At 43.2% G+C, this 16,121-nt stretch overlaps 1 protein-coding gene across 1 annotated transcript in view; it reads left to right on the top strand.

The window, feature by feature from the left end:
- The window catches only part of Rpa1 (replication protein A1), a 45,935-nt gene extending 33,560 nt beyond the window's left edge, over positions 1–12,375 (top strand). Inside the window, exons 12-16 of the mRNA XM_090350431.1 lie at positions 1,158–1,290; positions 4,794–4,970; positions 7,557–7,664; positions 10,297–10,383; positions 11,428–12,375. Of these exons, the coding sequence (XP_090206557.1) occupies positions 1,158–1,290; positions 4,794–4,970; positions 7,557–7,664; positions 10,297–10,383; positions 11,428–11,532 (610 nt within the window). The 3' untranslated portion in view covers positions 11,533–12,375. The remainder of the gene's footprint in view (positions 1–1,157; positions 1,291–4,793; positions 4,971–7,556; positions 7,665–10,296; positions 10,384–11,427) is intronic.
- Positions 12,376–16,121: the final 3,746 nt, after the last annotated feature.

The raw sequence follows: 16,121 nt of genomic DNA, 5'->3' as shown, positions 1-16,121 counted from the left end.
GAGAAGGGCTGCCTCTCTCCTTGCTCTGCTGACTCCTGATGAGCTGTCTTTGGTGGCAAATGTCTCCTTGGAGTTTTGGAAACCGTAAACTTATGTAGCTAGTAGTGGTGAAACAGATTTATGGACCTTGCTATGCCTCTGACGGATTCAGCCGCTTACCTGACAGAATAGGAAGGTAATTTTGTCTGCGGCTCAGGGCAGCATCCATTCTGCTGGATGCTCTGTTTTTAGGAAGCTTGTTCTGTGTGTGGTTAGCTTTTAGATTCCCACCATTGCAACGATATTAGGCACGTTTTTAATCTCAGGCAAACTATTCTGTCACAGTATGTCCTTAATCCCCCCTCTCCCTGGCCTTCTTTCCTTCATGTCAACTGATAGGTGGCCAGGAAGTATAATCAATGTTAGTAATGACTTAATACAGATTAATTTGAATTTAATATTGACATAAGCAAAAATCTTTATAAGCAGGCAAATCTACAAGAAAATATAGATAATGCCTCTCATAGATTGCTTTGGATTATATAATCAATTCTATTCCATATTGGGCTTCAAAGGTTTTCCACCATGGAAACGCTTTTGACTAACCTTTTACAATACATTTACTGGGACTCTACCACTTGAACCACCCAAGTCTGGGAGCCTCTTCTTCCTGCCCCCTCCCCCATCTCCAATTATAAACAAAATCATTGGACTAGGGGCGTGGCTCATGTGGTAGAACACCAACCATGGTGTATAAGTAGGTGTACACAATGCACCTGCAAGCTGAGATGAGTGTTAGTAGTGCCAAGGACTACACCAGAGCTACATTGTAGCTTACTGTTGGTGACTTCCACAGTTGTTATTTTTAGGTCTCAATCCTGGCTATTCTTCCTGTGCAGAGTTAGTCTAGGGAAGGGCCTGTGGTACTTTGGCACTGATTGTCTTGACCACTGGGGGGCATCAAAGCAAATGAGATCAAAGAAAAGAACACTGTTTCTTCCTTAGACTAAGGTAAAAACACATGGTAGTAACTTGAGCTCACATGACAGGATGGATATCCAAGCAGGTGGGGGTGGATGCCCTTATCCAGTATGTAGAAACAAGCAAACAAGCATGTTTAGAGACGTGTGTGTGTGTGTGTGTGTAGACCCTGTGGTCCTTATTATTTGTTTTTTCAGGTTTGACTCAGAAGGACAAGCCTTAGATGGTGTTTCCATCTCGGATCAAAGGGGTGGAGGAATCGGAGGGAGTACTACCAACTGGAAAACATTGAACGAGGTTAAATTGGAGAACCTGGGCCAAGGTGACAAGGTATTTTTCCATTCTTCACCTTCTTCACAAAAGCATGCAAGGTGTACAGAGAGCTGGATTTTGAGCTCTGCTTTGTGTTCCCAGCTGTCAGGTGTTCATTCTTACCTGGGAGCATTCTTACTGGTCTAGCAGACCAGTGCTGGCTAACTGGTATGTGTTACTAGCCCTACCAAGTATTGAGACAGAAAAATGTGAAGGCTCAAGGATCTCGAGAAAGTGGTAATGCCTGGGCCGTGTATTATAACTACATTGTAAACTGACTTCAGGTTCATATTACTTTTCTAATTGTTCCTACAAATCAAAATACTCACCTGTCACAAAGACTTCATTTGTTTATTTTTGTGGTACTGAGGTTTGAGCTCAGGGTTTCATGCTTCCTAGGCATGCATTCTACCACCTGAGCCCCAACTCTATCCCCAAAAGGCTTTTTTTTTTTAACCAGTCCTGGGGCTTGAACTCAGGGCCTGAGCACTGTCCTTGAGCTTTCTCAGCCCTCGTGCCCTACTGCTTGAGCCCACAGCACCACTTCCGGCTATGTGGTACCAAAGAATTGAACCCAGGTCTTCTACCACTAGGCCAAACTCCCAGCCCGCTATTTTTTTTTTTTGAGTGGAGAATCATTCAGGCTCAGTGTTTGGCATCAGACCATTCCCTGTTGTGTTCTGCAGCCCCTCACCACAGGCTGAGGTCTGCTAGCGGGCCCCACTGGGAACTGGCTGATACTTGGTTCTCATTACTGCTTCCCTATCAGTCTGTGCAGGATCTCCCTCTGAACTGTCTTGACCTAATGTATGTTCTGTCAGCAAGTTAGGTCATTTAAATATTTAAATACATGGTTTACATATTTAAATCATTTATTTCTTTTATGTACCCTGATCCCTTGCTGTCAGCATATACAGTGCAGGTATTATTCCTTACTGTCTATTTCACAGTACATCCCTATCCATCACTGTCATCAACAGCAACTCAGTGCTTTTATAGCGCATTGTGAGAATTAGACATGGGATGAATCTGTGTTCTCCTGTCATGGGAGCAGCCAGTCTTCTCATTGTCTTACCACCCAGTTTCTCTCTTGATCTAAAGATAGTATGTGATAAGAAATAGGGCATGCCAAGTACCTAGACTTTCTGCCCGTGTGCACCCAGACTTTCAAGTCATGCCTTGAGTCTGTACCTAACCTGGAAATACAGGAAAACTGAGCATTCACCTAAGATACTTTCTCTAGAGCTTCCTCCCACCTCCCTCCCCTGTGCTGGTGCTTCAACCTCAGGGCCTAGGCGCTGTCCGTGAGCTTCTTTTGTTCAGGGCTAACACTTTCATCACTTGAACTACAACTCCACTTCCAGCTTTTTCTGAGTTACAGATTTTTCTGCCCTGGCTTCCTTTGAACCATAGTCCTTGCATCTCATAATCTTGAGTAGCTAGGATTACAGGTGTGAGCTACCAGTGCCTGGCTTTTTCCACAACTTTCCCTTTTCTTTTTGCTTTGTTTGGTGGTACTGAGGGTTAAACCCAGGGCTTTGTAGGTGCTATAAGAGCACGCTACCACTGAGCTACATTCCTAGTCCCAGAACCTTCTAAACTGGGAAGTAGCCCAGGTTCTTTTACACATTCACCTTGTTTTGTCTCTGAAATCGCTGCACGGAGATATCAAACACAAATTAAAACAAATCTGGGAGACAAGGACATTTGTTTTCTCTTGTATGTAGAAGCTAGAAATAATTTATAAATGTATTAACTGAAATATGGTATTTGCAGAGGTGAATTTAAATTTAATTCCTTAGGAAAACTAACCACAGTACAACAAAATGAATACCAGGAAATAGGTATTTGAAAGGTGTGGAGGAAAGTCAAGGGGAGGGGAGTAGAGGAATGAAGGGAGAAAGGGGGGAGAATGCAGTCCTAATATTCAGTATGTTATCCTACAAAATTAAGAACATTAAATGGAGGGGGTGGGTGACATTGATCAAGATTACTATGTCCAGGAGTTTGGCCTAGTGGTAGAGTGCTTGCCTAGCATGCACAAAGACCTGGGTTCGATTCCTCAGTACCACATACATAGAAAGAAGCCAGAAGTGGTGCTGAGGCTCAGGTGGTAGAGTTCTAGCCTTGAAAAAGTCCAACAACAGTGTTCAACCTGAGCTCAAGCCCAGGACTGGCCCCCCCCCCAAAAAAAAAGATTATTCATAAACTGATTTGTTGACTGATGGTAACTCCTTTGTTCAGCTACTTGAAGATATAAAAAAAGTAGTAAAAAATAAAATAAAATTTAAAAGCTCTAGGGACTCCAAAGAGGGTTGAAAGTCAAAACAAATTTTTTTTTTTTTAAAAAAAAAGCCCAAAATACAATAGTGCTTTCTAGATTTGCTTATCAATGATTTCTCTACTTAGAAGGGACAGATCCTCATTCACGGGCATTTTTATATTCTGATGAATTTGATGGCTCCCACCATAGATTGGCAAGCAAGACCAACTGCTTGTTGTCAGTTAAGTTTATTGGAACAAAGTCATCTGCTTCTATCTGCATATTGTCTCATACCCCACAATAGGGGTATTTGAGAAGTTGCAGAATAGACTGATTAAATGGCTTATCAGACCTGAGGCTGCATAATAAATTTCTAGATGACTGCCCTAGAAATCATTGACCTTAGTTTTTTGTGTGGAAGTGCCTAGGTGCTGTCCCTTAGTTTTCTGCTTAAGGCTGGCATTCTACCACTTGAGTCAGAGCTTCACCTCTGGCTTTTTGTTGGTTAATTGCAGATAAGAATCTCATGGGGCCTCTAGTTTGGCCTAGTGGTTAAAGTGCTTGCCTAGAATGCATGAAGACCCGGGTTCGATTCCTTGGTACCACATACATAGAAAAAAGCCGGAAGTGGTGCTGAGGCTCAAGTGGTAGAGCTCTAGCCTTGAGAAAGTCCAAGGACAGTGCTCAGGCCCTGAGCTCAAGCCCAGGAATGGACAAAAAAAAAAAGAATCTCATAAACTTCCCTGCTGGGGCTGACTTTGAATTGAAATCAGATCTCAACCTACTGAGTAGCTAGGATTACAGGCATGCACTACCTGGCGCTCTCTTAGCTTTTTCACTCATGCCTGACACTCCACCACTTGGAGCTAAACCTTCCCTTTTAGCTTATACCTTGCTAATTGAAGGTAAGAATCTCTCAGATTTGTCCGCTTGGACTGGCTTCAAACCATGATCCTCACATCTTTCGGAATATATAGGTTTTAGGCATGAGCCACCTGTACCTGGCTTGAATTAACTCTTACTAAGAAGGAATTTTGTACTTCAGAATTTGGTTTATCTCCTCCCTGGATTTGTACATAGTGCATGCTATATCTGAAACTGCAGAACAAATGGTTTCCTTAATCACTTTGTGAGCTTAGGACGAGAACACATGAAAGTACTTGGCACCTTGTATGGAAGGGCAGCTTTGAGCCCCATCTGGTTCCAGCCCTGACTGCAGGTGTGGTTCTCACATTCCCCCTTTCTTCTTCTTCCGAAGGCGGACTATTTTAGCTCTGTGGCCACAGTGGTGTATCTTCGCAAAGAAAACTGTATGTACCAAGCCTGCCCATCTCAGGACTGCAATAAGAAAGTAATTGACCAGCAGAATGGCCTGTACCGCTGCGAGAAGTGTGACCGGGAGTTTCCTAACTTCAAATACCGCATGATCTTGTCGGTACGAGAAGGAAATGAGAAGTTCTGGCATGTTGATTCACTCACCATCCTGTGCCAGGCTCTGGAGTTACATCAGTAGCACCAAAATATTTTGTGGTGGGGAGCTTATGGATGAGTGCATGAAGAAATAAGGGCCTTGCACCACCTCGATGACTGTGCTGCCATTAAGTGGTTTTTATTTTGTTTAGTTCTGGTCCTGAGGCTTGAAATTAGTGTGGGCATTGTTCCTGAGCTGTTTTTGCACATGGGTTATGCTCTAACGCTTGAGCCATAACCCTGCTTCCAGCCTTTTGGTGGTTAATTGGAGATAATGAGTCTCCTGGACTTTACTGCTCAAGCTAGCTGGCTTTGAACCATGATCCTAGATCTCACTCAGCCTCTTCATGAGTAGCTTGGATTGTAAGTGTGAGTCTTTTGACAGACACCCTGGCTGATTTCTGCTCATGCTCATGATGTATAATTACAACATCAGTGGCACTCACAGTTGAAATTCTGGAGAGCAATAATTGTACTTAGACAGCATTTGTATCTTTAAGTTATTTAAGATAGGCCTATATCTAGTTCTCTTTTTTATGGGCGCATTGTTAAGCTAACATTGGAATGTAAGGTAGGTAGTGTTGTGACTTTTTGTATTGTAAAGATTTTTTGTTGTGGTAGTTTCAGAAGCCTTCCAAATGCAAGATATACTTTTAGTGATAATAACAAAACAATAAAGAAAGGGCATTCTTCTGTTTTTCTCGAAGGTGATTTGGCAGTAATGTATCAGAAGGTTTAAAAGTATTTATATTTTTTGACACGGTAACCAGCTGGAGGAAATTTGTTCCAAAGAAATAACCAGAGATGTCACAGCTATGTAAAGCTGTCTGTCACACTGCTGTTTATTTTAGAAGGTTGGATACAAAACTTACATGTCCCCCCCCCGCCCCCCCCCCCGCTCGGCTAATTCCTTTGTTAAGCAACCATCAGCACTGTGAAGCCTTTGAATTTACCACTTACTATTTGACAGTATTTGAAAACGTTTCCTTATGAAGATCATTAAATGAATAAGTAAATGTGCAGGCTTTATTCATTGCAGATAGAAAATACTAAGGAGTCTGCTTTTGGTGGTCTTGAGGGATGTTCATAGATAGAACCAGACTGGGAGAAGGAATAACAGACCAGATTGTTGCCAGTGTTTATTTCTGGTTGATTTTTTTTTTCTTTAGTATGCTTTTCTATAGTTTCCATTTTTTTTCTCCTTGCAGTGAATATTCTCATAATTAGATGGTCTTTTTGTTGTCATTGTTCTTTTAGTACTGGGAATTGAACCCCAGGCCTCCAGCTTTAAGCAAATGTTCTTGCATTTGAGCCTCACCCCTGGCCCTTTTGATTTTGAGATAGGATCTCAAACTCAGGGTCCAACTGCCCTTGCCTCCCAATTTGCTGTGATAATAGGTATGCATCACCACTCTCTGCGCTTATGAAACATTTTTAGATAAAAGGGATTTGAGGACAATTGGAAAGTGAAGGAAGGAATGACATTGTACTCTTTGTGCCACCATTACTCCGTGAGTTTGTGAGTGCTTTTAATTTTTCTTGTCAACTTATTTCTATAACATTCTATATTCAAAGCTCCATGAACATGAAAACTAAAATTGTCAAAATGGTACCTCAACCATCACCCTCATTTCTATACTGCAACTGAATGAAAATCTGCTTTCTCTCTACCCTTCCCAATTTAATTTTATACCATATGTCTAGTTGGGGACATCTGAATGCCTGTTGCTAGGCAGATTCCATGACTGGCAAAGACCTTTAGCATTGATTTTAAAACTGTTTGGGTTGTTCACTGATGATTTAGGACCATCTCAAGGCGCTTCCTGTATGTGGCAGGAATATACACAATTTAAAATGCCAAAGGCCAGCACCAAATATGGTGACACATACCTGTAATCCTAACACCTGGGATACAGAATCAGGAATGTCACAAGTTCAAAGCTAGCCTGGGCTACTATAGTGAGACCCTCCCCCCTGCCCCCAAAAAGAAGTAAAAATGAAGATTAAATTCAGGGAACCTACCCTGGCAGGAGCTTATTCAAAATCTTTAGTACACAATCTGTTGTGTCTGGAGGGGTGCTAGATCTGACTTGCATGGATTCTGCCTCTGTCTCCACAGAGGTCTGAAGTCGCACATCCACCAGATTACATTTTAAACCTATTTCCATGATCTCTGCCACCATTTTTAGGAAGGATGTAGTGCACATGCCCTGTAACCCATTGTAAGTTGAAGATATAAGCGGAAAGTTTAACGCACAAAACCTGCGGAATGTCCTCAATTAGCCTCGCCTACATTAAGTGTGCTCAGAGCACCTGAATAGCCTACAGTTGGGCAAAATCCTCTGGCACAAAGCCTGTTTTATAGTAAAGTGTTGAATGTCTCATGGAAATACTAAAAGTAGAAACCAGACTGGTAGGAAGTCTGTACTTTTGCCTACTGAAGGAAAAATCCTGAGGTGGAGCCATCAGATGTCAGGAGCCTTATGTATAAAGGTAATATATTTTAATTACTATACCTTTGTTGTGATAACAGAGTTGTGTTTGTTTTTAGGCCAATATTGCCGATTTTCAAGAGAATCAGTGGGTGACTTGTTTCCAGGAGTCAGCTGAAGCCATCCTTGGACAGAATGCTGCTTATCTTGGGGAACTCAAAGAGAAGGTCAGCCACATACTTCACTAATTTTAGAGTTCTCTGCTTAAACTCTGAATTTATTGGATTGATTGTGCCAGGACTAGAACCTGAACTCAGGGCTTGGCACCATCCCTTACCTTTTCCTGTCCAAAGCTAGTGTTCTCCCACTTGATTTACAGTTTCACTTGGGACTTTTTGCTGGTTAATTGGAGATGAGAGTCTCACAGACTTCCCTGCCTGTGCTAGCTGCTGGCTTTAAACCACAATCCTCAGAATCTTAGTCTCCTCCTGAGTGGCTAGGATTATAGACATGAGCCCATCTTCACACTTGGACATCTTCACACTTGGACAGCCTAGGCTGTCCATGACCTAGTATCCTCTAGTCTTACCTCCCATGTAGTTAGGATGACAGCTTGTGAACCACAGCACCCAAGTCTTTTCTTTTGATGGGGGTGGGGGGGGGCTGGGGGGGTCCATGGGGCTTGAACTCTGGGCCTAGGCAATGGCCCTGAGCTCTTCAGTTCAAGGCTACCACCCTACCCCTTGAGCCACAGCCCCACTTGCCCATTTTCTAGTGATTAATTGGAGATAAGAGTCTCTGGGTCTTTAGTGCTCAGGATGGCCATTCTCAGATCTCAGCCTCCTGAATAGATAGGATTACAGGCATGAGCCAACTTCCCAGGCTGTCATTTTGTTTTTATCTACTAGATTGGTTTAATTGAGAGAGTAAAGATAAAACAGCTAAAAGCTGTATTTTCTAGGCCATGAAAATTGGGACCCATTTATATACAATGTTCTTTTCTACCCATTTCCTCCAAAGTGGTTGGGCCACAGAGAAACAAGAGTTGGCTGCTGATATTTTTTTAGACTCTGTTCTCAGTTCTGTCTGGTTGGTTCTGTTTGTAAGATCTCTGAAAATTGTCTCAACCAAGCCCTTTTGTAGAAATAACTGGAATTGACTTTATATTGTGATAGTATCTTTTATCTGTTTGGCCTGGTCCTCTATTTTCCTATCAGATTTTAAGGTTAAAGGCAGCCTTTCGGGATATTTTATGGGCTTATTATATTTGACTGTTCTTCTGGCTGGTGACTGAGGACATGTGGAAACTTCCCTCAGGAGCCGTCATGCTCCTGGAATGGGCATGCACACTTCCCTAATCTGTAAGAATAATGGCAGCTATTGAAAATCCATAGAATGACTTGTTTTTTTGTTTTGGGTTTTTTTTGGGGGGGGGGTAGGTCATGGAGCTTGAACTTGGCCTGGGCGCTGTCTCTGAGCTCTTCACCCTAAAGCTACCACCCTACCCTTGAGCCAAGCCCCACTTCCTGTTTTCTAGAGGTTAATTGAAGATAAAAGCCTCGGGTCCTTTTATTCTCCAGGCTGGCTTTGAACTTTGATCCTCAGATCTCAGCCTCCTGAGTAGCTAAGATTACAGGTGTGAGCCACTGTGCCCAGCTTGAACTTTATCATCATCATCATCATCATCATTATTATTATTATTATTATTATTATTTATTTGGCTAGTCCTGGGGCTTGAAGTCAGGGCCTGAGCACTGTCATTGGGCTTTCTCAAGGCTAGAGCTCTACCAATTGAGCCATAGTACCACTTCCAGCTTTTTCTGTGTATATGGTACTGAGGAATCGATCTCAGGGCTTCATGCATGCTATAGATAAGCATTCTACCACTAGTCCATGATCCTGGCCTGAACTATTTATATGAATGTATTATCACTGTTAAGTTTTTGCATTTCACATAAAATGCATTCGCTGCTGCAGGCATAGCTCAGTGATAGCACACCAGCTTCGCAAGTGTGAATACTACAAAAAAAAATACATAAGAAAATAAAAATTATTCTCTAATTCCTCTTTACTGTCTTTTCATACCTGTAACCCTAACAACTCAGGAGGTTGAGATCTGAGGATCTCAGTTCAAAGCCAGCCTGAGCAAGAAAGTCCATGAGGCTCTTCTCTCAAATTAACTACCAGAAAACCAGAAGTGGCACTGTTGCTCAAAGTGGTAGAGCTCTAGCCTTGAATAAAAGAGCTTAGGGACAGCCCCCAGATCCAGAGTTAAGCCCCACGACCAACAAAAAATAAAAATTGCAGCTCCTCACCCACTCTTGCTCCCCTGCCAGCCCAGCAACCAACCACCAATCAGAAATTCAATCATCTATGGATCAGAAATATTTAGAGGGAAAATTATACCTGTACTGGCCATGTACTGATGTTTTTCCTGTAAATAGTACTGTGTAACAACTGCTTGGATGATATTTACATTGTATCAGGTATTTGAGTCCTTTGAGGATATAAAATCTACAAAAGTCTTATGTGGGTGCATTCTTAAACATTTTTGGATTTTGACATCTGCTTTGGAGTCATGAACCAGTGCCCTACAAAGGGAGAGCTATATTGGAGTATTTTATTTTACTTTTGCTGGTCCTGGGGCATGAACTCAGAGTTTGAGTTCTGTCCTTGAGAAAAGAAATTCAGGGATGGTGCCCAGTCCCTAAGTTCAAGTCTCAGGACTGACAAAAAAAAAAACCCAAACACCAAAACTGTAAATTAATCATTCTTAAGTAATTTCATCCCATAGAGATAAGACTTTCCAAAGTCTAACTGGTATTTTCAAGTTGTTCAATGGTTTCTATATTGTTGCAGAATGAGCAGGCATTTGAAGAAGTTTTCCAGAATGCCAACTTCCGAACTTTCACCTTCAGAATCAGGGTCAAACTGGAGACCTACAATGTAAGTCAGGCCGCTGAGGACAGGGGAGAGGGGTAGTATGAGAAGACACTTTTATCACTGTAGCAACACTCCAGTATTGGTGTCAATTGTGAATTGCCTACTTGCATGCCCAGTCATGTGTTAGCAAGTAGCTAAGCTCAGGCTCCTGCCCAGCCAGCCTGACTTATGCTTTAAACCATGCTGGTAATTCTCAGGTTCCATCCCCTTTCCTTTCTAAAGATACCCTGGAAACCGTGTGAGGAGAATGGATTCTGCCAGCACCCCTCAGCTGTGGGGATATCTCGTGCTAGTGATTTCAGACTTTGGTTCCTCTTGATAGGTGTGGTTGTTGACATGTTACAGAAGGTAGGGGTGAAATATCAGCATGATGCAGTATGAGGCTGAGGAGAGGTGATCTCTTCCCCCCTCCCCTCTCTCTCTTTCTCTTTCTTGCTGGTACTGGGGCTTGAATTCAGTACCTGGGCTGTCCCTCCGCTTTAAAAGTTCAAGGTTGGCACTCTACTGCTTGAGCCACAACTCCACTTCCAGATTTTTGGCAGTTAATTGAAAATAAGAGTTGCCTGACTCTCCTGCTTGGGCTGTCTTTAAGGCAAGGTCTCCACATGTCGGCCTCCTGAGTAACTAGGATTGCAAGTGTCAGCTTTTTGCTTAGTGGAAACTCAGCTTTCAGAGTTAGCTGTGTGGCTTTCTCAAGTTATTTACCCTTTGTGGCTCCTGTTTGTGTCTCTGTATAGAGAATTAAGAGATAGAGACACCCCCCCCCCACACACCACCACAGTCCATTCTTTAAGATCTTAAGTCTCTGGGTGTTGGATGCTGAGGACACAGGGAAAGAATCTACAATGTGGGGATCTGGCTGTTCCAGCGCCAGGAACTCTGGAACAGGCTCCCACTCAGGGTTTTCTGTGGGAATTACTAAACCCAGTGCAGCATGCGTTTCCTCTTCCTGGGCTGGTTGAAGCCACTGAAGCAAAGAAGGTTATCACCACAGCTCCATGTTGGGGACATCCTCATCCCTCACAACCAGCTCTTCTTTTTTCAAAGGATGAGTCTCGAATTAAGGCCACCGTGATGGACGTGAAGCCCGTGGACTACAGAGAATATGGCCGGAGGCTGGTCACACTCATCAGAAAGAATGCCCTGCTGTGAGGGAAGCCATGCTGATGGGACAGAAGTTTGAGGTGGAATCTACTTCCTGCCCCCTTGTGACCCCCCCCACACCCACACCCGCACCTGCTACACGGGATCCTCTTCATGGTAGACTGGCAGTTTCTCCTGTACACCCCTTGGGATGCATTAGTGGGCAAAGGATGTGCACAGAGGACAGTGGTGTGAACCATCAGACCAGGGGGTCATCCGGCAGGTGGTGTAGCCCCCAGCCCATCCCCCTGTCTTCAGTCAGATTTATTAAGAATTCAAGCAAGAATTATGTCACAAGAAATTGACCCTGTGTACAGACAGTGAAATAAATTATGTAACTCCAGTACTGACACCTTCACAACTTGGGTTCTTCCTGGAAGGAGGGAATGGGGAGCCGAGGTGTTGATTGAGTGTATCTTCCTGGAATTCAGAGGCTCACTCCTTCTAGAGTTGCCACGTGGTTGTTAATGCTTGGAATGGCAGTAGAGTAGAATTATTAATCAAAGGCCTATCTTTTATATCTGAAGACTACTCTTCCTTCAGGGTTTAATAGATTTAATAGACTGAGTCAAAAGGGTCTGATATTAATCAAAATTGTCTCTTCTGAGGACAGCTGATAAGCATTGACTTGCTGTCCCCTGAGGACATCCAGGCAACTACAAAGCACTGCTTGAGTTTTCACTTCAATTAATGTTACATTTTGGTTGGTGAATGCACACTTTTGTACCTGTACATACTCCTTGCGTTTGTGTGTTTATTTCTTGATTAAAGCTCGTTAAGTAGAAAGGATTGTAAGGGAGGGAAGCTCCTCTTGTTTCTCTTACTTTGTTTTAATAAACAGTATATTCTTCATTTGTGAATCCTACTTTCTTTGGATGCAAAGAGTTCTTGTAACTGGAAAGCAATTAATTAGCCTTCATAATAAATGTTCACTTGGGAGAGATGTTAACTCATTACAAACTGAGAGATGAGTCTGAGATTACTAACGTTTGTAACCCTGAAATACATCTTTAGAAGAATGAAACACCACCAAAAAAGGAAAAGCCACTGTGCCCAGCAATGCTGATGATCTAGCACTTGGGGATTTTATTGATGTTTACACAGCAGTCTAACACCGAGCAGGCTTTGAAATGTGTACAGACAGTGAGCGAGTAAGAAAACAGTAATTATGCTACTGGGCTTTTCAGTCAGCAAGAGCATGCTTGCCCTGTGTGTTTCTAATCATATTAATTATCTAGTGGGTTGCTGCAACCCACTGCTTGGCATTTGCTGCACATCTCTCCGAGCATCCCACTATGACAGGCAGTGTTGCAGTCCCCCTGCAGCTGCAGGCCTGCTTTCTAACTGGAGTGAGAAGGGCCCAGGGAGGCTCATGGCGGCCATCCTCCACAGTGTTTGGCCCTGTCCGGCTTGGTTTTTGTGCTGATACCGGGGCTTGAACTCAGGGCCTGGCTATTGTCTCTTAGCTTTTTCTGTTCAAGGCTGTTACTCTATTCTTTCTTGTTGGTGGTTAATTGAAGAGTCTCAAAGGTTTTCCTGCCCTGGCTGGCTTTGAGCCATGATCCTCAGATCCCAGCCTCCTGAGGAGCTAGGATTACAGGTAGGAGCCAAAGATGCCTAGATTGTTTTGTTTTGGAACAAGATCATTCTCTGTAACCTTGTCTCAGAGTTGGTGTGTAACTTAGGCTGACCTCAAACTCAGGATTCTCCTGCAGCCTCAGCTTCTCAAGTGCTGGGGTTTCAGATGTGCTGCATCTTGGCTCTTAATTTTCTTTAGGAAACAGCTAGTTAACCCTAAACAGTAGATGGCTCCCATTGCTGAAAATCAGACCAACTTTCATTCCACTGGCTGTGGCTATGGCTTCCTTACCCTTCCCTGGTCTCAGGAGATATCACTCACATTGTGCTTGATTCTCTGACTGAAGCTGCAACAATTTTTATAGAGGCTCTTTTCTCTCTGACCTTGCTTATAAGACGTTGACTAGAAAATTACAGTCTCCAGCTCTGTTCTGGATTGACAAATTGTGGGTTGGAGGTGGTAATCTAGCTTTTGGTCCAGTAACCAGTCTTTTATACCTCCTTTCTTCATCTCCAACACAGGACATGGGAGAGTTGACAAACCCATGATGTTCGGACAGATCTTGAAAATGACCGCTGGGTCCATTCCCATGCTTTCTTGCTGGATACTGAGAAAACCAGCACAGCTCTACGGGTGTGACTAGAATCTGGGGGATAAGAGGGAGGAGCTCCCCTCAAGGGAGGATGCTTCACAGATTTCCCTACTAAAACATCAGATCACCTGCAGAGCAGCCCCAGAAATTGCCTCCACAGTTACACGCTTTTAAGAGATTCAGATCCCAGAGGATTGTCTAAGTAGATTCTGGCGCACAGTTCTTAAAATTCTCTTGGAGATAGTTTACCTCAAAAGTCTGTTCCTGTTGTTCTATTTCTCATCTTTCATCGAGAGATCAATGTTTATCTTGCATACATGATGACATCAGCAGTAAGCAATTAAGAGGGGGAAAAAATCTAATCATTTCGCCTTTATTTTAAATGGTTCTCGAATTCCCTCTTGTCTCTTCATGGAAGGCAAAGCAAGAAAAGAAAATGGAAAAAAAAAACTAATAATCTGATTCCAGTCTATATCTTCAGTGTTTTATGTTTTCCATTAAAGCCTTGCTAATCTCTAATGTGCTATTCTGACATTTTGAACTACAGGGTCAAAAGTGTCCCTTCCCCCACTTTTTTTCCCCCTGAGTGGTCTGTCTTCGAAAAGTATAAATAATATTGATCGTGGTATTTAATACGCTAATGAAACCCATGCTTATTGACTACATAATTAATATACTGTCTAAAAGTGAAGTTTGGCAACCCAGTATATAAAGGTTTATATTGACTTGTGTTTCTTGGACGATAAGCCTGCCAAGGTTTTATTTATAGAAAAAGAAACTGGTTGCTCAGTCTCCTTTCTGCCTTGCACTTGTAGGAAAGCCACTGTCCCCTCATAAATGAATGTTTTCCTTGTCTCAGAAACAGTTTCTCTTCCTTTATCCTGCACCTTTTTATTTTGTTTTGGGGTGTGTATGTATGGGCATGTGCACGTGCACGCCTGACAATCCTGAGGCTTGCTTGATCTCAGCGCCTGGGTACTGCCCCTGTACTTTTGTGTTCAAGGCCAGTATTGTACCACTTGAGCCACAGCTTCACTATGGGCTTTTTAGTAGATAATTAGAGGTAAGAATCTCACAGATTTTGCTTCCCCAGCGGCATCAAACCTCAATCATCAGATCTTAGAGTGGCTGGGATTACAGTTAGAAGCTCCCAGCCCCTGCCAAATCCTCTACTTTTTTACATGGCTTGTAGTTCTTACTCTTCTTTTTTTTCTTTCTTTTTTTTGGTGGGTCATGGGGCTTGAACTCAGCCTGGGCACTGTCCCTGAGCTCTTCACCTCAAGGCTACCACCCTACCCTCGTTTTCTAGAGGTTAATTGGAGATGAGAGTCTCAGGTCCTTTTGTGCCCAGGCTGGCTTTGAACCTTGATCCTCAGATCTCAGCCTCCTGAGTAGCTGGGATTACAGGAGTAAGCCAGTGCCCGGCTACACCCTCATATTTTTATAAAAACTGAAGCAAAGAAGCTCAGGGGCAACGCCCAGGCCCAGGGGTAGGGTGGTAACCTTGAGCTGAAGAGCTCAGGGACAGCACCCAGGCTGAGTTCAAGCCGCATTACCCACCCAAAAAAAGGGGGTGTGTGGGCGTGGCTAGATGTACAGGAGGTGGACAATTTCAATGCAAGTAGGTATATGGCGGCTCATGCTTGTAATCGCAGCTGCTTGAGAGATGAGGATCAGAGGGAATGCAGTTCGAACCAGCTGGGCAAAAAGTCAGTAAAACCTCCATCTCAACGAACAGGCTGGATCTAGTGTGCAATCCCTGCTATGTGGAGGCCATAGGTAGGAGGATTAGTCCAGAGCTGGCTCAGGCAAAAACTCAAGGCCCTACCTGAAAAATAAAATGAGTTAGAGGCATGGTTCAAGTGGTAAAGCATTCTATCAAAGAAGTCAGAGGCTCTGAGTTCAAACCCCCAGAAAGAGAAAGAAAGATGTGTAGTGGTATGTGTATTGGTATGTTGCTACATGTGTTGGTCATAGGAATGTGTAAATTTATATATAGTTCAGTCACTTTGCCAGCTGTGGGGTGTGTGTGTGTGCGTGCGCGCATGTGTGTGTAAATAAGGACCCTCTATGTAGCCCAAATTAGTTTCGAATTCAATTCGTTATCTTCCTTTAGTCTCCCAGCTCCTGGGATTACAGGTGTATGCCTCCACTCTCAACAAACTTATCATCAACTCTGTTCTCGTGGGTGTGAACACTTCTGCTTTCCCCTCGAGTGACTTCATCTCTGGGCTTCTCGAGCTGTTAGTTCTGTTTGTCTGTTGCTGTGATCAGTGATAATTTGTCTAACGCTCATGTACCATCAAAAGCTGACAGATAATTTAAACAGATCCTTAGAAGCAGGTGGCTGGTATGAGAAAGGCCAGGGAAGGGAAGCTTGGAGCTCTCTAAATTTCATCCTCCTTACCCCTAGGACATCAGTTGTAC

This window comes from Megascapheus bottae, chromosome 17 (genome assembly GCF_031878675.1).
Source record: "Megascapheus bottae isolate mThoBot1 chromosome 17, mThoBot2.hap1, whole genome shotgun sequence".
In the NCBI taxonomy this organism is placed as follows: domain Eukaryota; kingdom Metazoa; phylum Chordata; class Mammalia; order Rodentia; family Geomyidae; genus Megascapheus; species Megascapheus bottae.
The sequence above is the reverse complement of the archived record's forward strand: the minus strand, read 5'-3'. Positions and strand labels throughout refer to the sequence as shown.